Below are 23,612 nucleotides of genomic sequence, written 5' to 3' on the forward strand. Positions count from 1 at the left end.
TATAGAACAGGGACAAAACCAAACCCAAAATTCTAAATATGATAGTGTTAAAATGGAGTTACAGATTTTACAATTTGTGAATCATTATAATTATACAATTTATGTTGAACTGAGGTTAATATTTAGGAGTTCCTATTTTAATATCTAGGTAAGCCATAATTAATGACTTATCCATTTTAATTTAGTGAGTCCATTTAGTATTTGCTACAATATTTTGTTCTCATAATTTTATACCAGAATAATGAAAAAGTAATTATCATCACTTTTAACCCTTCAGGCCCAGGAGAAATCTGCTACTATTATGACTTTCTCAGGGGAGAGCATTTATCCAAGCTTTCACCTCAAGCAGTTGTGATCACTTTATACTTACTGATGTCCTTTAATGACTTTGGAGCACTCAAGAATCATATCAGTAACTGTTTCATCACCCAAGAATAGCTAGTTTACCCTCTGCTAGAGGAATTATAAGACTAAGAGGTAATCTATTAAATTAAGCCCAGTTTACCCACAATATTTACTGAGCTCTTGCTAAGATAAAGACAAAATGTTAAGTACTTTATACTGTGATGATGCATCCTGTTATTATTTTGTATGTAAAGTTACATTTCAAGATTTAGAAAAAGGCTTTTGAAATCCTAGGGATAGGGATATATTACTAGATCCTCAAAAGGTTATCACAGCATCCATCCTTGCCTTCGAAGAATCTGTAATTCTGTCTTCTGTGTGAAAAAAGACTCTTAAATACTGAGAACAAACTGAGGGCTGACGGGGGGCGGGGGAGACGGGAAAGTGGGTGATGGGCATTGTAGAGGCACTTGTTGGGATGAGCACTGGGTGTTGTATGGAAAACAGTCTGACAATAAATTATATTTAAAAGAAAGAAAAAGAAAGAAAGAAAGAAAGAAAGAAAGAAAGAAAGAAAGAAAGAAAGAAAGAAAGAAAGAAAGAAAGAAAGAAAGAGAGAGAGAGAAAGGAAGGAAGGAAGGAAGGAAGGAAGGAAGGAAGGAAGGAAGGAAGAAAAAAAAGGAAGAAAGACAGAAATTCCATCTTCCCTGTGCACCACATCATAGCCAATGATGCAGTTTATTACTTTTAAAACTGTCAAAGTCACATATAGCTCTGGTTTAAAAAATCCAACAGCATAGAAGGGCAAAATGAAACAAAAAACAAAATGACAATGATCTGTTCTACTCCTTCTTATTTCTACCTCCCCTCCCAATCCCCAGGGACTATTTAAGCGTTCCTGTTTTTGTTTTTGTTTTCTGGAGATTAACCTCTGTAAGAATAAGTCATTGGTGTTCAAGAGTTGGTTTGCAAAACACTAGCAACATGTGAAATGATTTTGGGTGATACTGAATGAAAATGTTTAAACATTTAAAAGTTACCTATTTAATGTACATTAGAAAAAAAAAGTATATTAAGTAGAGCATCAAACACATACATTCACAAATACATTGCTAAGATGAAGCTAATATAAGTATTTAAGAAAAAAGGTGTGTTGATATGAGGAAACTTCTTAAAAAAATAATTCAGGTGGTACACAGATACAGTAAAAATTGTAAAGGTGGTACCACAGGGGTACAAAATGAGTTTCACCAGGAAAGTTAAGGCCCCTGGCAAATGGCACTTTCTTGCCCCTCTTACACAGGTGCAAAGTAAGCATTGCCTTTTAATCCCTGAAGATTTTAAGACAGTTTGTGGGTTTTCACTGACACAGTTTGAGAAACACTGCTCTAAATATTATGCTTACTTTGATATTTCTTTTTTTATAATAGAAATAATACACAAATTAAAGCTTGAGAATGACTGCACTGGAAGACAAAATTAGGTACTCTTACTGATAGAAAGAATGAGTTTGGATTTCAGGCTTAGTGACTATTCTGTACAAAATGAACAGAAAAACAAAAGAGGCATGGATGGACACAAGAACGAAACCATTATTAGCATAAGAATTAACAGACCAGACTTAGTGGTAGAGAATAAGAGAAAGGGTGAAATGCTCTTAATAGGGACAACAGACCATGACCAATTAATTATAGACTGTCACAGTAGATAAAAAGAGGAAGTGCAATATTTTTTGGGATGAGTTATCTGTCCTGGACAAATCCCAGCAGGACATGAGGAAATCAGACAGAACACAGAATAATTCTTCACTGTGCAGAACTGGCCCAAACACTCTAGGATATCTGTCATCCCTGTCCCTAGTGACTAGATGCCAGTAACATCCCCCATTTATTGGGTCAGCCAAAATATCCCTGGTGAAAACATCACAGGCCTCTTCCATGCTTAAAATTCTAGATTAGCTTAAATGTCATTTCCTTATTTAGTTAGGGACTTCTATACATAAGGTAAAGACTTACGTATTTCCTTTTCCTATTTCCAGTGGAGTTCACTGGGATATCTGCTCATCATCACCTAGTTCTGCCCGGTAAAGGCACAAGAGTAGTGGGTATGGGGTTGTGTGGTTAAAATGGAGATGGAGTTTGAATGGAGGAAAATGGTGGAACAAGAGTGGAAATCATTCTTGTTGAGGTTTGAGTGCATCTGAATGGGGAGGGGGGACAGCAGTGAGTCATTTCACAGTTGGGAAGTAGGATACACTCACTCTGTGGCACGCTTTGCAATACCTGGGACACTCCCATCTACTATATAACCATGGGTTGGGATCCTGGATCAATGGATACTGGGTCTGTAGTAGGACTGCCTACAGGAAGATCATTCAGTGTCAGTCCACAATAGGGGAAGTGACACGCTTGGTTTGAAGGCTTCAGTCAGATAGTCAATTCAAGAAAATAGGACACCTTCCCATGATATCCTTGGCTAAGGGATTTCTCCTCTCTCACCTGGATGACTCCTACCCCACATAATGCTTATATACCATGGCCTTTTCCTGTCTTTGGCCTGCTGATTTTAGGTGGCCTGTAGATCCTCTTATGTGGCATGTAGCACCTCCCTGTAGAGACCTAGAGTTGGGATGCTGATGTGGGAGCTCTTGGTCTGAAAGGATTAAACCTGCTTACACTGGTGTCGTTCTCACCTTCAAGACAAAAGGACTCTAAATAATTTGGGACACACCAGAACTTTCCCAGTCTCCTAAGCAAACTTAGAATCTGCCATGTCCGGACTTATCCTACTGTTTCCCAAAGTGACTTATTATATTTTAACAAACATATATATGAGTCTCAATTTCTCCATATCCTTGTCAACATTTATTACTATCTTTTTGATTATCATACCCTTTGAGGCACACAAGCTTTCAACTTTGATAAAGTCTAATTTATCTGTTTTTTTCTTTGGTTGTGTTTTAGGTGCAACATTTAAGAACCCATTGCCTAATCCAATTTCAAAATGTTTTACACCTATGTTTTCTCTAAGAGGTTTATATTCTTATCTCTTACATTTAGGTCTTTGTTCCATTTTAATTAGCATGTGTGCGTGTGTGTGTGTGTGTGTGTGTGTATGTTTGTGTATGTGTAAACAGTGTAAGGTGTGGCTCCAAAGTCACCCTTCTTTTGCACGTGGATATCCAAATGCTACAAGGTCTTGATGGTACAACCTTTTACAAGAATAGTGGTATAGTGGTATCAGTTAAATAGCTGTTTTACTGGAGTAAAGATTGAGCCTCTCATGCAACCATTCCAGAAACCTCTTTACTATTTATTATCTTTAAATATTATTGATGTCCTTCCAAGAGGATTTAAGTCTTTTTAAACTATCTTTTTTTTAAAAATTTTTTTTTTCAACATTTTTTATTTATTTTTGGGACAGAGAGAGACAGAGCATGAACGGGGGAGGGGCAGAGAGAGAGGGAGACACAGAATCGTAAACAGGCTCCAGGCTCCGAGCCATCAGCCCAGAGCCTGACGCGGGGCTCGAACTCACGGACCGCGAGATCGTGACCTGGCTGAAGTCGGACGCTTAACCGACTGCGCCACCCAGGCGCCCCAAGTCTTTTTAAACTATCTTTTAACCTGTCAAAATTTTGTGAATCATATCATTTTTAGTTTCCTTATTGACTACCTTTTATTAGTATGCTTTTATTGGTTAGGATGCTCTTGGTTGAAACTAACAGAAAATTTACTCAAACTGTATTAGTTAATTAGTAAATTTAATATTTAATGGAACAGGAAATCCAAAGGTAGTGTGGGCTTCAAAGCTGGCTGACTCAGTGGTTAAATGAGGTTATCAAGAACTCATGTTCTTGTCTTTTTAAAAAAAAAAATCTTTTTTTTAATGTTTTTATTTATTTTTGAGACAGAGAGAGACAGAGCATGAGCAGGGGAGGGGAGAGAGAGAGAGAGAGAGAGATACAGAATCCAAAGCAGGCTCCAGGCCCTGAGCTGTCAGCACAGACAGAGCCCAACGTGGGGCTCGAACTCACAGACGGCGAGATCGTGACCTGAGCCGAAGTCGGACGCCTAACCGACTGAGCCACCCAGGCACCCCAAGACCTCATGTTCTTTTCTTTCCTTCGTTGTGCTCTCAAAAATAAAGGCTTTGTACCAAGCGGGTTCCCCACTTATTCATAAGATGGCTGCCAAAAACTATCTCTGTTACACACTTTCTTGTTTATGTCCAATGGGAGAGAGAATGGCTTTTCTATCTCATGTCTTAAGAGTAAATACAAACTTTCTTCTCATGTCATTGGTCAAAACTGGACCACATGCAGATTTGTAAACCAATCACTGGCAAAGGAAGCCAAGGATGGGGTCTGCTACCCAGGAGCCACCTGGTCTAGGAGAGTTGAATACTTGAGAATAAAACTCAGAGTTATATTAGAAAAGAAGGATGTAATGGGTACTAATTAGCAACCAAGAGTGTCTGCTACAACTTTTTTTCGATCAACTTTCAACAGTATATCTTGACTTACCTTAAAAAAATAGGTATCAACTCCTTCTACCCTTTCTTCTACTTATACTTTCCCACTTCCTCTTCCCAACTTCTCATGTGTTAACTACTTTATCAAGATCACATCCAATACTGTTAATTTAAGCACAATTGCCTAACCAGTGAATGTTACAGTACAAGTTTAAAATCATTTTGCTGAGGTACAGTCTATGGAATAAATCTGGGGGGAATTTCATTATTATCTCTATCCACTGAGTTACTATAACAGAATTAGGTTAGAACCAACCCCTGAAACATTGGCCAAGTATCTTGAGTTCCTTTAGGAAATGACAGCTTTCCCACTCTGACCTTTGACAGTAATTATCCCGTTTTGTTCGCAACTGAAATGCTGACATTAAGTAACTGAGAGTATTCATTCACTTAATAAGTAACTGTCAGGGTTCAGTAAGGTTAAGAGAATACTCTAAGACTGTAAACTAACTTCTCCAAAGTATCACCAAAAGCATTTGAAACCAGAAGAGGAAAAAAAATTCATTTACAATAGCAACAACAAAAAATATACAGGCAGAAAACTAATAAGAATTGTGCAAAGCCTTTAGGAAGGAAATTGCAGAAATTTATTAAGATGATATCCAGTAACAATCACCCAATATTATATAAATGTCAATTAAAAACTATGAATTATCTCCAAATAACTTATAATTTTAATTCACTTGTGAGTTATTAAAACACAGTCTAGAATAATTTTAAGAGGTATAGGGCAAGATAGAAATATGAATGGAAAAGAAAAAGGTGTCAAGAAACACACTTACATTGTAGTAATTATTATTACTTTTTAAAGAATGACAATTTAACTACAATAGGAAAAAAGGATTGTTCAGCAAATGATACTAGGATAAATGTCTAAGGATATGGAAGAAAATGGACTCCGTTCTTTTTTTTTTTTTTTTTAATGTTTGTTTGTTTGTTTGTTTGAGAGAGCTTGCATAAGCAGGAGAAAGGCAGAGAGGGAGGGAGAGAAAGAGAATCCCAAGCAGGCTCCCCCTGTTGCCTTGGAGCCCAATGCAGGGCTTGAGATCCCATGAGATCATGACCTGAGCCAAAAAAAAAGTCAGATGTTCAACCAAATGAGTTACCCAGGTACCCCAAAAGTACTCCATTCTTACTCAAACCATGCATCATACAAGATGCTAAATGGAGTTAAATATGGGATAGGAGGACAAAATGGAAACCTAAAATAAATGTGGATAAAGAGAATTTTTATATAATTCTGTAGTTAATGGGTAAGGCCTTTTAATTCCTAACTTTAAAATTAGAAATATTAAAGACCTATGTTACTACATGAGACCACATAAAAGTTCTGCACATCCATAAAATACAAACATAACTAAAATACAAATGACAAAACAGGAAAATGATTTACCCCATAGGACAAAAGCTGATACTAATTTAAAAAAAAATCTTCTTAATAAGCAAGAAAAAGATGAACAAACCATAAGAAAAATCAGCAAAGGTCATGGCCAAGAAAAACAAATGCCCTGAATGTGGAGAAAATAAGCTCTTGTATAATACTGCTTATAACAGTTTTTGAGCACAGTTTGGCAACATACACAAAGCTTTAAAACACACAACAGCTTTAACTACCAGTTCTACTTCTTGAAATCCCTTGCAAAGAAATGCTCAGAGATGTGTGCAAATATTTATCTCCATATATCAGCAATTAAGTAAATGACAAATAACTAAATGTCCCATAATATTGGTAGTTTAAGTAGATCATGATATAATCACAAGAGTTTTAAGTAAAATCCAAGCAGGTTAAAAGCCTTACGTACAATATAGTCACATTTTTTTCTGTAAGAAAAATAATTAAGTACATGTATGTAAAATATTCTGGAAGTATACTCACTCACTGTGGTCTTTAAATGTTAGGACTATAGAGGATTTTGAGCTTAGAACTTTAATTGGATGTTCTGATTTTTCCCATAATGAAATTGTATTACTTCTATAATTTAAAAAGTTATTTCTATAAGAAAATTAGACCATAACGTTTTGGCTACCAGCAATGTCACTTTCCCTAATTTATACTCTGGTATTTCCTGAGCTTTTATCAAAGTATACCAGAAGATGTCAGGAAACCTGATATGCCACTTGCTCTGAAGATGTTTTTGAGGACACTGCCTACTCCACTTCTTAGTATGCCCTGGAAGAGAAATCACATAAAAAATTCCCTTTCAAGCGCCAGAAAAACCTTTGCTTACTCTTGGGAAGTGGGATACTTCTTTTAATGAATCATGAGAATCATTTAATTGTGTCCTTACTTTTATTTTAACTCAGGTGGCAGAATATTTAAAACCAAATACTTCCCCTAATTATAGTTACTATGTAGCATCATCTGGCTTGTGTATCTGTTCATCCACCCTCACCTGCAGAACATGGAGATGCATTTTTTCCTGTGATGGGTGGCACAGAGTAGTGCCCTGCATAAATGTTAGCTCTACTTACTTCTGTCCTTCTTCCCTTTTTCCTTAGCAATTCTCTACGTTCCACATTCATTAGTTTTTCCTGTCTCCATTAGTATGTTTTTGTAATGTGTTTATTTATTTTTGAGAGACAAAGAGCAAGAGAGACACAGAGTGCGAGCAGGGAATGGGGCAGAGAGAGAGGGAGACAGAATCTGAAGCAGGCTCCAGGCTCCGAGCTGTCAGCACAGAGCCCGATGCGGGGCTCACACTCATGAAATGAGAGATCATGCCCTGAATCGAAGTTGGACACTTACATGACTGAGCCGCTCAGGCGCCCCTCCATTAGTATGTTTTAAAAATTATATTTCATCTTTACTGATAATTAGTTAAACAAATCCTTGCTCCAATTTTACTTCTTCTCATTCAAGAAGAAAAACCTTAAGAAAAAGGATGTTGAAAAGACATGGAGGGTAGGGGGAAAGGCATGAGTTTTCATCAGATATTTACAGAATTATTCTCAAAGACTCCAGACGAAATAACAAGGGCCAAAGAATGAGTAGCAGTAAAAGGCAGATATGAGGAATAAATAATCAACAGGGCTGCTTCAAGTTTTAATGAAATGCCCTTGCCATTAGCAATGTCCAAGCCAAGGGGCACCAGGGTGGCTCAGTCGGTTTGGGCGACCGACTTCGGCTCAGGTCATGATCTCACGGTTTGTGAGTTCGAGCCCTGCGTCAGGCTCTGTGCTGACAGCTCAGAGCCTGAAGCCTGCTTCTGATTCTGTGTCTCCTTCTCTGTCTGCCCGTCCCCTACTCATGCTCTCTCTCTGTCTCAGAAATAAATAAACATTAAAAAAAAATTAAAAAAAAAAAAAAGAAATGTCCAAGCCAAGACCGAACAACTGGTTAGAATATCTTAGAAAAGATCTCAGCATAAAGTAGGAGATTAGACATGAGAACTTCTTTTCATCTAGGATTCTATGATTTTCACACAGTTCTATGAGTTGGGCAAGCACTGTTTTATAAAGTAGAGAATAAGAAATCATCCTGTATATGATTTTCAATAATGTTCTATAATCATTTATAAAGTACCTTAAGAATGAGAACAAAGCTGTAGTCAGAACAATCAGGCAATCATGTTAGTGAAAGAGAACAGTTACCTGTCTGGAAAAAGACTCTGGAAATAATTGTCCGGCACAACGGGCAGGGAGTGCTTGCAGGATTGTCTTTGGCAAGAGTCCGTAAGCAGGGCTCACAGAAGATATGGTGGCAAGGGTAACACATGTATGGGTTGAAATAAACATCCAGGCATACTGCACAGATGTAACTTTCCTTTTCTTCTGCATATTCATTGTCATCATCTGTACTCATCTCATTATTCAAAGTCTGTAAAACATAAGCAAAAATAATTTCGCTCAGTTCAGTATGAGATTGGTTTCCTTGAGAAAGAGAGACTGCCTTTACATTTTGTTAAAATGAATAAAAATATTTATGAGAAGCACATAATATCTCTTTCTGTGACATATTTCAAGTGATAGAAAGGCTATCTTGCAAAGTGACAAGAAACTCAAAACGCACACGAAAAATCCAGAAGTCTTAATTATTCTTTTAAAAAGTATTTTCGTATTTTTATATAATACTAAATGCTAAAATCTGCCCAAACATACTGAAGTAACCCCTATCTCTATTTAACCAGTACTAGTTAAGTATGTGTCAGGTATACTAGTCCCAGGACTACAGATTCCCCATTGATCCCACTCCCACCACAGCAAATAAAGTGATTGTCACAAGGTTATAGAGCCTTATATGGGCATCTGCATATGATAAAAAGGGCAAGAGGATACCATATATGCTTCATCCCCAGACCAGGCATGCACTATCTACTCCACACTTTGTCCCTTCGTGGACCCCAAGGCCAAGAAACGGCCAAAGACTAACAGATGTCAGGAAATAGACAAGGCAAAGAGACTTGTAGCAATTTGGGGATCAGCCTTGTAGCTGAGAAATGGGATGAGTCCCTTCCCTCCTCCCAAAAAAGAATAGTTAAGAAAGAGTAGTTAGGAAAGAGGCAGCTCAGAGGTTAGCAGCGTGAGGCCTGGTAACAGAATGCCTGTTACTTAGGCTCACGATTTCCCCATCTGTGAGGATGACGTGAGGATTAAATGAGGTAATCCACTAGATATCAAGCATTCTGTGAAATCCCATATAACATAAACAAAGTTTAAAACAGGACATGAAGTAAAAGTCTCTCTCCAAAAGAAAGCTTGCAGCTAGGACCTGCACAATAATAAAGAAAAATCTGTAGGAAAGGCAACAGAATCCATAATTTTTTGTTCATTTTTGATACATGAATATTCTTTCCCAAACTGAAAATATATTTGCAAAATGAAAGGTATAAGCAAATGATTAGTAGTGAAATGGGCACCCCAGATAAAAACATCTATGGACCTAGATGCTGACTTACCTAAATTTTATTTCATAATGCCAGCTTATTCTGCTTGCATTATACTCTCAGGACTGTGCCTTGAGATTTGAACTAATTAACCTTAAAGAAACCCATGGCATAAAAAAACCCCATCATTTGTGGAACCTCTTGAAGCATTTCAAATTGTGACCCAAATATTTGTGCAGAATTTTATTTCTATAAAGTACTTTACATATCCAACAAAAGTAACTAGACCACATTAAAATACGCAAGGAAATAAAAGCTTTGCTCTTTAAAAACACAATATTTTGCAAATAAACTTGATGTGAGTTTGAAAATAGAAAATGAGGTTGGAACTATTCATCTATTATTTGATCTAAGTGAATCAATCCTCAAAACAGAAATAACGTATATAAAATTCACTACGTTTTAGGGAGTTAAAAAGGTTTAAAGTTTTCATTAATCCAGAAAACTGTACCTGTCTGGTAATAAATACTGTTATACAAAAAGACAAACAAATTATCTCAAGGATAGAATACCAGTGGGTATTTCTCCAAACTGCAGCAATGGAGGGTTGTATAATAGTAAATTTGCTGTTGGATGGAGAGTTACATTTTTTAAGTTTTTATTTAAATTCCAGTTAGTTGAAAAATTATATTTTAGAAATTAATACTCATTAATGGATCACTGCCAACAGAGAAAGAGGTTTTTAATAGGTATGTCTAAGAACTCATATTTGTCTCCTCAATATTTCAATGGTCATAGATGAAGACCCCAGAAATGCTTATCAGAAATGTAAGGAAGGGGACAGGAAAGATAGCTGGCTAATTAAGGACCAAAATCCTTTCTGGAATAAGGTATGCCATTAGCAAATAATATAAAAATGTACACTAGGCTAAACCAGTTGGCAGAGTCAAGATTTTTAAAAAGTCTCAATAGGTAGCTGGGCTGAAATCAAGATTGAATTTAACAGATACATATAAATTCCTAATTGAAGACTCTAAAAGAAACGGCACACCTATACAATGAATAAAATTTAGCTAAAGCAATTTATGTGAAGAAGAGCTAGGGATTTTATCTGGATTTTAACTGACTTAACTAAGCTCAGTGTATGATGTAGTTACTTAAAAAGCCAATCAAACCTGAAGTGCAGTGTAGTGTGGGTTTATGCGTCTCTCATTGTACAACGATCACAACACGTTTGTAGCTACTCTAAGGAACACAGACAAATGAGAGTCATCCACAGAAACACCGAAGGCCAGAGCAGCATGGGTTCTGAAACACCTCCTAGAAAGTACGGTTAAAACATGATATTCATTCAGAAAAATAGTGACAGGAGATGAGATAAACAAACAAGCATTGGTATGACAGAGATCCTGATTTTCCTCTGTGGAGTTTTTATGATTAGATCTAAAAGCAAATGGATGTGAAGAGGCGATAGATTTTAAGAGAAATACCTATTTATAAACCCAAACGACATGAGCACAGCATAAAATGGCCACTCTTACACAGTACACCTGTCATGGAGCTCACCATTTATCTTATGCTCCCCATGAAATTCTTTGAGGCTTAGAAATAAGAGAATTAAAGTTGTATACATTAACTAATTTCCTTAACACAAAACCCCTATGAAGCAGGTACTATTACTATCATCATCTTTTAGAATAAAGAAAACTGAGAAATTGAGAGCTCACTAACTCTAGTGGTGAAGCTGGCATTTGAAAAAAGCCAGTATATGGACCTAGGGCAGTGCTCTTCACTACCACACTCTTAGGTGAGTCAGTGTACTTCAAAACATACTAGCAAATAATAAATGTTAGCTGGTGACGATTATGACGTAGGTTTAAAGAAAAAGACAAATTTAGTTAGGATCTACAGGGAAGTAAAATTTCAAGGCATTGTTATCAAAATTAGCAGATGAATATAATAGGTGCCCAATGTACAACTACTTTTGACCCCATGGAAACTGTCCTACAAAGAACAAACACACTCAGTCTCTCACATTCCTTTCCAGGGGCTTCCAGTCTCAGAAGAGGAGAAAATAAACTGCTAAATAATATAAAGCAATAAGCTTCAAAAAAATTCATGAAAAAACTAGCATAAAAATTAACAGACCAAGAGTTTTTATTAGTAATAACAAAGCAGCAGTGCCATTTAGCTCATTTACAATATTGTGATTACAGCTATATTTGGCCTTATTCCTCTAACTTACTATTTTTTAATAGGTGCTAGTAGGGCAGTGAATAGGAGCAAGACTCCAGAGCCTGTTTGGGCTCTGACACTATTGCCTGTGTGACCTTATGCAAATTACTTAACTCCCTGGAGTATCACTTTTCTCATTTCTAAGGTGGAGATACTAACAGTACCGAGCTCACAGTTGTTGAAGAAAGAGTTAATATGTATATAAAACATTCCGAACAATACCTGGAATGTAAATGTTTGCTGCTGTCACTGTATTCAATCATATTTATTATTAAATATTGGCTTTTTTGAGTGGTTTTATGTTTACAGAAAAATTGTACAGAAAAAAGACAATCCCCCCCATACCTCCTTACACACACACACACACACACACACACACACACACACACACACAGTTTAACCTTTTGTTACCATTATTATGGTACATTTTTAAAGTTAATAACCAATATTGATACATTACTATTAACTGAGTCCCATAGTTTGCATTAGGGTTTATTCTTGGTTTTGTACATTCTATGGATTTTAACAAATAGATAATGTCAGGTATCCACAATTGTAGTATCATATAGAATAGTTTCATTGCACTATTAAATGAAATCCCCTGTGCTCCACTTATTCAACCATTTTACCTCTTCCCCAACCCCTGTCAACTACTGATCTGTCTGTATATAGTTTTCCTTTTCCAGAAAATCATATAATAGGAGTTACACAGTATGTAGTCTTTTCAGACTAGCTTCTTTCACCTACCGATATGCATTCGAGGCTCCTTCTAATTGATCTTGAAGTTACTCCAGGTCTCTAATGAGAACTGCTCTTAATTCTATATCAGTTTATTCCCTGGCCTTTAAAAAAAACAATTAATTTGCTTCATTTCTAAATAAATTCAAATTGCCTTCTACCCTTAGATATTCCTGAAATGTTGTGGCCCATTCAAGTTATGCAGTCTTATTTTCCAGCAGTGTTACATATTTATTCTATTTTTCAACGTTTTTTTTTTTTTTTTTTTTTTTTTTAAATTTATTTTTGGGACAGAGAGAGACAGAGCATGAACGGGGGAGGGGCAGAGAGAGAGGGAGACACAGAATCGGAAACAGGCTCCAGGCTCCGAGCCATCGGCCCTGAGCCTGACGCGGGGCTCAAACTCACGGACCGCGAGATCGTGACCTGGCTGAAGTCGGACGCTTAACTGACTGCGCCACCCAGGCGCCCCCATATTTATTCTTTTTAAAGATATATTTTTTTATAATTCTACTTTATTTAAAAGTATAAGTTGACGTTAATATTATAATTTTATTTTACTTAAAATTGTCTCCAAAGGAAGCAATGAATACAATTTCAGTAAGTTAAAATATATACCTAATTTTAGTGTGTGTGTGTGTGTGTGTGTGTGTGTGTGTGTATGTGTATGTGTATTCCACCACATGCAGAGACAGAAAAAAAACCAAAAGTCAATTTCTGCTAAGAATGCCCTTGGGGTGCCTGGGTGGCTCACTCGGTTAAGCATTTGACTTCGGCTCAGGTCATGGTCTGGCAGTCCATGGGTTCGAGTCCCGTATTGGGCCCTATGCTGACAGCTTAGAGCCTGGAGCCTGCTTCTGATTCTGTTTTCCTCTCTGCCCCTCCCCTGCTTATGCTTTCTCTCTCTCAAAAATAAAAAAAAATTAAAAATTAAAAAAACCCAGAATGCTCTTGATGAAGAAGGAAAAAGATTAACTTTGACTAATTGAATATTTATCTTATAATACTCCATGTGAGAGAAACAGGAAGTACACAGAATGCATTTCTGTTGCATTCCAAAGCATAATGGTTATTTTTAAGAAAAAGAACCTTTGTTAATGTTTTAGTTGTGAGATGAACTAGCTGGTTTTTCCATGGAAAAATATCATCTTTATGTAATGAACAATGGCCAGGAAAACTGAGTATTCAGAATTGGTTATTTGGCAGACATTTTCACAAAAATGAACAAAGCAAATCTGTCACTTCAAGGCAAACAAATAGTGTCTGTCACCAAATAAAATGATAAAATTTTAGCTTTCAAGCAACAAAATCAAAATTTTTTAAAACTTCTATATACTTATAGTTTCCCAGTATTTACAGACTTTTCTGAAAAGATGGTATTAGCAGTTTTTTTGCTAGTGCTTAATGAAATATGACAACAGTTAGGAGAGCAAGGTAATTCAGTGAACCAGGAGTTTCCAAATGTCTAATGCAGGATATTATAAAATGATGCATACATGATATTACAAAATTATGCATGAGAAAATGAACCACTCAAAGTGTAAAAACAGACTAACGGATTTTAATGTAACAGAGTATTTAACATTCACATCAAGTGTCAGATTTCATATTGTAATAGACTTTAATAATCTAGCACTTGTCAAGTTTTGGTATAGTATCAAAGACAACTATCCAAAATCATCTTGAAAAGCTATTATAATACTATTCCCTTTTCTGACTATGTGTCTGGCTGGATTTTCTTCACATACTTCAGTCAAAACAGCATATGGCAACAGATTGTATGCAGAAGCAGACGTGAGAATACATCTTTTGATTATTAGGCCAAATATTAAAGATATTTGAAAGAATGAAACAAATGCCATTCATCTCAATTTTTGTTTTGATTAAATTATTTTCATAATATATGTCATGATTACATATAATGGTTTATTATTATCTTTGTATGAATTAATATTTAAATTTTTTCTGTTTAATTTATAATATGGTAAATATTTATAATCCACATACGCAAAAGCTCTTTAGGGTTCTCAATAACTTTTAATATTTTACAGGGATTTTGAGACCAGAAGTATGAGAATTAATATAGTAGGAGATAGAAAGCAAAGGTGATTTGGGCCGTAGGCCTATAGTAGATACTATATTGAAGTATGCAAGTATTTAGTAAATTGGCAATATTGACAATAATCTCATCAGTGATTATACTAAGCAAGACAATTTAGGGGAAAAAATAATGAGGAGGGTCTAAATTATGGCAAGTTCTCATCTATTTGGGATCCAAAGAAATAAAAGCTCTAAGGACTACTAAAAAAAAAAAAAAAAAAGGCACACTGTAAAGAAGGAGAGAGGGAGATTAACATTTCCTTCAAAAAGCCACATCTAGATACATCATAGTATCAATATAAAAATCAATCAGCTTAATATTTAAAGTTCTATTAGATAATAACTAACTTTATTTAAAATGAAAAGCAAGAGGGGCGCCTGGGTGACTCAGCTGGTTGAGTGTCTGACTTTGGCTCAGGTCACGATCTCATGGCTCATGAGTTCGAGCCCCACTGACAGCTCAGAGCCTGGAAACTGCCTCGGATTCTGTCTCCCCCTCTCTCTTTGCCCCTCCCCTACTCGTGCTCTTTCTCTCCAAAAAAATAAATAAACATTAAAAAATTTTTTTAAAAATGAAAGCAAGAGCTACTATAATACTCTGAGGTGACCTCTAAAGCATCAAGGAAAGGTTAAAGATTAAAGATTAAAGATCTTCAATAGAGCTATAGGTGTATTTTCTACATTAAAATTATTTGATGGTGATTCATATGGTGTTCTTTAATACAAATATTCAACTAATTAAAACATCTCATTAATAAGCTATTCTAGATAGACTGATAATTACTATATCTGAATTGTTTTTTACATCAATCACTTTTCAAGACAGAAATACAGCTTTAGATTAGAGTTAGCTCTAGGATCTATGCCAAAATGATCTAGCTGTCCTGGCCTGAGTGTTTGTTTTACTTAAAAAAAAAATCTAAAATAACACCCCAAGGTCTTGAGTACATGTGTCGGTAGTTAGTAGCTATCAAAGGAGAAACACACTACAGGGCACCTGGGTGGCTCAGTCGGTTAAGCATCTGACTTCAGCTTAAGGTCAAGATCTCACAGTCTGATTTCAAGCCCTGTGCTGACAGCTCAGAGCCTGTAGCCTGTTTTGTATTCTCTGTCTCCCTCTCTCTCTGCCCCTCCCCCGCTCGCACTCTGTCTCTCTCTCTCAAAAATAAAGATTACAAGACATTAAAAAAAATAAATAAAAGAAGAAACACACTAAATCCCTACAACCCATGGTAAAGGAAAAAACATAATTCATGGGGTCCCTAATTCGTCTTCTCAGACGAAGACTGGGGTCGTGAAATTCAAAAATTTGAGTGGAAACTTCCCAATATTTATTCCTATAATTTACTAACATACTCAGAGAAAGGAAGAGACTAAAGGAAGATTTTACATGCCTCTAGGAGGTAACCAAAACTGCTGAGAATATTGTTTTCCACTCATCATCATCCTTCTCTGTAGGTTTGCAGGTTAATATAATACTCAGTATTGCCCAGGCCATCAGATACAGTTATTCAGAAACCGTTGATTCACTATGTTGCTTGATAAATAAAATCCCTTCAGGGCTCCACTGTATTTATTGATGAATGTATGAAATGAAAAATTCTCAAAAAGTACATAATATCATTTTCTCTATACTGACCATTGGAAGAATTCTATTTATCCCATTAAAAGCTCTGGGGAATGCAACTTTCCAGAACTTATTTGCTTTCCTAATCAATATGAATATTAAACCAAAATGATAATCAGTTTACTTCTAAAATACAAAAATCAAGTTAAATAAAGTAAAAAATTAAGGAAACAGTCCTTACCCTGAAAGAACTGAAAATGATCCACATTCACAGCGGATAATTCCAAATGCTCAGGCTAGAATTTATAAATTTTTGCAAATAAGTTTGGTTTTGGCTAAAAGCAATTAATTAGAATGAAAACCTTTCCTCAGCAAAATTTAAAGAGTATATTTCTGCCATTTCTGGCTATCTTTAGAGTACATATGAGCTCTAAAATTTACCGTTTTTTATAGAAAATCTTATGACTTTTGCTTTACATAAGTTGTATTGCTCACCACCCCCATTTTTGGCATTTGAAATAAAATGTTTGCAATATTTTGTAGTGATGGTCATTTTTTGAGAATATCTTCTGGTTTTGGTTTGAAAACCAAGGATGTGCTAGCACTTATTTTAAAAATTTTACATGTTCTACACAAGTTATTAGATCTTTATAAAATGATAAATGATGCAGCATATTTTTGTATAAACATTTAAATTTAATAATCACATACACTAAAAATATTACTATTCTGTCTGAAAGGAAGACTGTCTTGCTTTGTAATACTTCTAACACATTAGTAATTCTGGGAAATTTTCACTTTATTTGTAAAAGCTTCTGCCATGTTTACTTAAGGGAAGAAAAATGGGAATTCCAATTCAATGGTTAGCTCCAAGAGGAAAATATTAAGACATAATATCTTTATTTATGCTTATGTTGCTTATACACGACCACATTGTTAAAAGGCACTGGTCACCATGTTCTTAAAGACTACAAAATGCAATTATTCTATGGAAGACATTTTGCTTTGTTGGAAAGACAGAAAGGTGGTGGGGAGGATGAACTTCCCTTTGTCTTTTCTGGCTTCACTGTAACTGTCCATCTGATTTATCTACCTTTTTCTCTAAGTATGTCTTGTGTATATTTTCTGCCTATTGCTGACTTTTTTTGACATATAATTCACATACCCTAAAATTCACCATTTTAAAGTATACAATTCAGTGGGTTTGGGATATTCATAAGGTGGTACAGCTTTTACCACCATCTAATATTAAAACAATTCCATCACTCCAAAAAGAAATTTCATTCCCATTGTCAGTCACTTCCCATTTCCCTCTTCCCTCCTTCCACACCCCACCCTTGGCAACAACAAATCTACTTTCTGTCTCTACAGATTTGCCTGTTCTGAACGTTTCATATAAACAAAATCATACATGTCCTGTTGTATCTGGCTTCTTTCTCTTACTGTTTTCAAAGATTATCTCTGTTATAGTATGTATCAGCACTTCATTCCTTTTTATAACTGAATAACAGTTGATTGTATGGGTATATCACATTTTGTTTATTGCTACTTACCTCTTATATATGCATTTCTCTGTCTAATGTCCTTTCAGTAATGGTGTTTACAGAGATTGTCTTCTGCACTTTCTATTTCCCTAGGTGTACTTACCCTTTCTTACTGTCCTCGGTATCTATTCCCTTCATGCTGATGCCACCAAAATCTTGGTTTAATCTTATTATCCTTCTTCTAATCTCCAAATACAAATTTATAACTGCCTTTTGTAAATCACCATACTAGGACTCCAATCTTAATATATTCTAACTTGAATTCACTTCTCCCCCAGATCTGATTCCTTCTCCTCACCTCCCACATCTAATCCTTGCCAAGTTTAGCTCTTCAACTGTTCCAATGTTCCCCTGTACTTCCTTAGCCATGATTCCTTTTATTTTTGTTGCTACTTCCTCATTCAGGTTTTTACCTCTGTGTTCAATCAACAAATATTTATTGAGCACCTACTATGTACCGGTCGCTTTCCCAGGCTCTGAGGATATAGTATGGAGCTTTTGGTCTTGTGGAAGAGAATAAAACGTTGCTAAGAAAGCATAAAACAGAGGAACTCAAATTAGTCTGGGGTACAGAAAGGCTTCTCTGAGGCAGTGGCATTTAAGTCAAGATCTTGTAAGAAATCTTTTTGTTACAAGTGAAAGAAAACCCAATTCAAAGTGTCTCAAAAATTAAAATGAAATCTGCTGGTATCAGTTGAAAAATCTAGAAGAACATCTAGCTTGAGGGAAGAACTGACTCAGTACCCTAAACAACACCTCTAAAACCTATCCTTTCTCTTTCTCAATTATACCAAATTCCTCACCGCTTTTGGAACTTTTGCATAACCTGTTCCTTCTGCCTAAAATATCCCTTTACCTCTATTCTTCCCCTAATACCTACACACCATTCAGATCTGATATGGTCTGGTTTAGTGGACACTTTTGGGGAAAACTTTCCAGCATCCACTCCTATCTTCTGCCAACAACTTACTGATTTTTAATTGGGAAATTCACCCATCATCCACTTGTAGACATAACTATGTATTCCAATGGGGTTGAAGTGATTCAAGGGAAACAGTATGGGATGAGTACCAGGGGGCTAATCCTGATATGTCACTCAGCCAACTTGAGAGATTGCACTTCCTGTGAACCAAAGTGTCCTCCAGATTCTTTCCACAGAACATCTATTATCCACTTCCAAGTCCTTGTCGTAGGAATCTAAAATAGCCTGTGGTCACATTAGGTATAAAGGTCTTTGAATCTAAAATTATTACAAATATACCAATATTCATGTTTCTAAAAATACTATTATTTCTGCTATTGTCAGAGCAAAACAATGGAAGCAAGGTAACAGAGGTGACTAGAAATGGCTAATCAATAGCCTTCAAACCATTTCTATGTAACTTCTGGCCATCAAAAAGGAATCAAGAACATTATGTTTAACCACTGTATTCCATTACTTAGAAGAAGGCTCGGCATGTAGAAGATGGTCAGTAAATATGACTTAAGTGAGAGAATAGGAAGATTGGTAAAAGAGAAAATGTACTTGCCATACTAGAAAGACACCACAGAAACACTTCAGGTGAACACAAGGAAAAAGATTAAAAATAACATCAACCTCTACATACAGGATGCATTAACTGGGATTATCCAGAATCCAAACTATGGCAGAAGTTTATTTTCTATTACTTTATTAGAGACTGCAGTTGTGAGAGAAAAAGAGAGCAAATAAGATAAAGGAAGAAAAAATATCAGAGGACAGATTTCTGAGTAGGCCCTGAACTAGTATTGAGTACGGTCTTAGGAGAGGGCTCTGAACTACATACAGTGTCCCAACTACATATAGTGTGATCTATAGTCTGCTGAAGGATGAAGGGAGAAAAATCTATCTGCTGGTGCCCATCTCCTATTGATCCAAAATGTGCCCCCCTGGGCATTAACACCCTCTCACTTCCAGGTTCACACATGAGAACCAAGTGGGCTTCACTCCATCTGATGCTTCAGTGACAATAGAAAAGCCCCATGAGAAAATGCTATTAATCTTCTTGCTGGAGTCGTTGGTGGCACAAGTAAATGTATGTTAGTATATTCCTATACTAAAATGGAATACCATTCACCAATAAAAAGAAATAAATTACCTATATATAAAACATCATGAATAAAACTGTTCATGTTTATTAGAATACTGTCTAATAAAAAAAAGCCTTACATGAAAGAGTGCACAGCACATAATTCTATTTTTGTACAATTCCAGAATAAGTGTAATTACACTATGACTGAAAAAAATCAGAATACTACTTGCCTCTGGCACATAAGAGAGAAATTAGTGGGGAAGGGGAACAAGGAAGCGTTTCAGAATGATGTAATATCCTACATCTTAGTGCAGATTGTAAACACAGGTGTGTGCATCTGTTAAAATAGTAAATGAACATCTAAGATTTGTATATTTTACCGTATATAAAATTCATATCAGAAGAAAAATTACAAACAAAAATGTGGAAATGGAATATGATTCAACAGGAACAAACTAATGTGGCACAATTTAATACAGCATAACACCACTTTTACAGAAATAACACAGGCAGAACAATGCCACATATTTTATATGGACATATATTTCTAGATATGTATCTTTCTATATATATTTCTAGACATTTATCTTCCTAGATATATATGTCTATATATGTATTACTCTATATATGTACATACACACATATATAAGTATGATGTGCATACACATCATATATATATTTATATGTATATACATATACATATGTATATATGTACATATACATATACATAAATACATATACATATGTATACATATTTATGTATACACACACACATAAATATATATATTTTTTATTTAAAAGGCCAAGGTCAAGTTTATAAAAGAAACTCCTAAGGATGATCCCTTCTGTGGGCAATGGAAAATGATTTAGACTGGGAGTACTGGCTAAAAGGTCTTTAGCTTTTTATGGTTTTTATAAAATGTTTTAATTTTTTTCAGTTAAAAAATGAACTAAGGCAGTATTTACATTAATCATTCAAAAACATAAACATAAAAGCAATATATGCTTCCTATAGAAAATATAAAAATGAGATTAAATCGTAAAAAGATCCAAATTCAATGTGGCAATGTATGTCCCAAACTATTTTTACTTTTTTGTCTGAAACACAAAATTTTAAAAAAATGTCACTGGTTAGGAATAAACAAACAAAACAATTTTGAAACTGTTGGCAGGTGGTTCTGAGAGGTCTACAAATTTTGGAACTCTCTCCACTTAACACCTCCAGGTGGTGTGAAGTATGGAGACGCATGCATGATGCACATATAGCTACCATCTTATTTTCTTAAATGTATTTATTTTTTAAATGTTTATTTCTTTATTTTTGAGAGACAGAGGGACAGAGAGCATGAGTGGAGCAGAAAGAGATGGAGAGAGAGAATCCCAAGTGGGGATTGATCTCATGAACCTGTGAGATCATGACCTCAGCCGAAATCAAGAGTTGGATGCTTAACCAACTGAGCCATCCGGGTGCCCCTTAAATGTATTTATAAAACCAGTATGAGTATGTTTAATATTAGAAGTTTTTACAAAATATGCAAGGGATGATTCTTTGGTAGCAATATGATGCTTAACCTTTCTAATATATTCACTTTTCAGAAATTATATTCATGACACACCAATATTTAACTGAATTTCAATATTCAGGATAATGCTGTTTTTGATGAAAGATGTTTGAGAACTTTCTTTGAAATGAAGTTGGGAAATAACATGCAGAAAATGTGTAAAATAATGGCAAATAGATCAGCAATAAATCACCTATGACTCCACTTCTCAAATAAAATTCTGATATTATATATGCTTTCTTTTATATTTTTCTTTTAATTTAAAATAATATTTCTAATTATATGGTATTAAAATTATGATTGTACATTCTCATGTGCTATGATAGATTAAAAATTCCCACAATACTAAATCTCACAATAAACAATATATTAAAAGGCTGTAAGTAATGCAACTATATGTTTTGTTTACATAAGCTCCAGTTATTAGCTATTTAGAGCAGTTGCCTTTCTCTTTTTAACTGTTTCACGTAATCTCATGCTTGCTATTTGCTCTTCCTCAAGTGCTCTCTTCTCTTGTCTCTGTGAATGGCTGGTGTTCTCTTATTTCTTTATGTCTCAGCTCACATATTACTTCCCAGAGTCCTTCCCAGAAGATGCTATCTAAATGAAAGCATCTCCCAATGCACACACCAAATGTAACACTTTATCAATGACTTTAGAAAATAATAGGCTAACCACTTAAGTTTCATCTTCCGTTTGTATAAATAAGTAATAGTTTTTTTTTCCCTAATCTGCTTCTCAATGTGCTCATAGCTATTATAACATTACATATAATACCTAAAAAGGTTTGGTGATCTAAAAATATTTGTATTAGTATAGTATGTTATTATAATGTTTTTATGGAAGGTAACACACACACACACACACACACACACACACACACACACACACACACTGTTTCTGTCCAGCAGGGTTGAGGACAAAAACATCTCTAACCCAGCTTTGTTTGTTCTTTATACTTTAGCTTCTAAGTAAATTCCTGATCCTGGCAATCAGAACAGTCTGAGATTCATCATTAAAAGATATGAGGTCAACAGCTTGGTTCAGCCTTTATCTCCATGGAAAGTTGTACCAATAGATGAAATGAATAAAAAAAAATTATATGCTGCCCACAACAGACTCACTTCAGACTTAAAGTTGCAAATAGACTGAAAGTGAAGGGATGGAAAAACGTTCATCATGCAAACCAAAGCCAAAGCCAAACACACAAGCAAACAAACAAAAAACAACAAAAAACCAAAAATCCAAAACCAATAGCTGGGAGAGCAATAATTCTATTAGACAAAATAGATTACAACAAAGACTGTAAGAAGAGTAAAAAAAGGGCATTACATAATGATAAAGGGATGGATGCAACACAATGATATAACAATTGTACACAACTATGCACCCAACATAAGTGCACCTAAATACATAAAGTAACTATTAACAAAGGTAGTTAATAATGGTAGGAAACTTTAACACCCCACTTACATCAATGGATAGATCATCCAGACAGAAAATCAGTCACAGTGGCTTTAAGGCAACAGATAAGCTTAAAATATATATTTAGAGCATTCCATCCAAAAAAGTAGAATATACATTCTTTTCAACTGCACATGGAACTTTCTCTAGAATAGACCCCATGTTAGATCACAAAACAAGTATCAATAAATTCAGAAAGACTAAAATCATATCATGCATCTTTCCTGACCATGACGGTATAAAACTAGACATCAATTATAGGAAAAAAAAAAAACAGGATAGAACATCAATACATGGAGGCTAAAAACATGCTACCAAATAACAAACAGGTCAACCAAGGAATCAAAGAGGAAATTAAAAAACAAAAACAAAAACATGGAGGCAAATGAAAATGAGAACACAACAGCCCAAAATCTCTGGGATGCAGCAAAAGCTGTATTTTTTTTTTTAATTTTTTTTTTTCAACGTTTTTTATTTATTTTTGGGACAGAGAGAGACAGAGCATGAACGGGGGAGGGGCAGAGAGAGAGGGAGACACAGAATGGGAAACAGGCTCCAGGCTCCGAGCCATCAGCCCAGAGCCTGACGCGGGGCTCGAACTCACGGACGGCGAGATCGTGACCTGGCTGAAGTCGGACGCTTAACCGATT

General features: G+C 35.4%; 1 protein-coding gene across 3 annotated transcripts in view; it reads right to left on the minus strand.

The window, feature by feature from the left end:
- The window catches only part of RNF180 (ring finger protein 180), a 207,369-nt gene that overhangs the window by 57,312 nt on the left and 126,445 nt on the right, over nt 1-23,612 (minus strand). For all 3 annotated transcript variants that reach the window (XM_058731426.1, XM_058731442.1, XM_058731433.1), the window contains one exon: nt 8,470-8,695. In XM_058731426.1, coding sequence (XP_058587409.1) covers nt 8,470-8,695 — 226 coding nt within the window. The remainder of the gene's footprint in view (nt 1-8,469; nt 8,696-23,612) is intronic.

Source organism: Neofelis nebulosa, chromosome 1, assembly GCF_028018385.1.
Source record: "Neofelis nebulosa isolate mNeoNeb1 chromosome 1, mNeoNeb1.pri, whole genome shotgun sequence".
In the NCBI taxonomy this organism is placed as follows: Eukaryota; Metazoa; Chordata; class Mammalia; order Carnivora; family Felidae; genus Neofelis; species Neofelis nebulosa.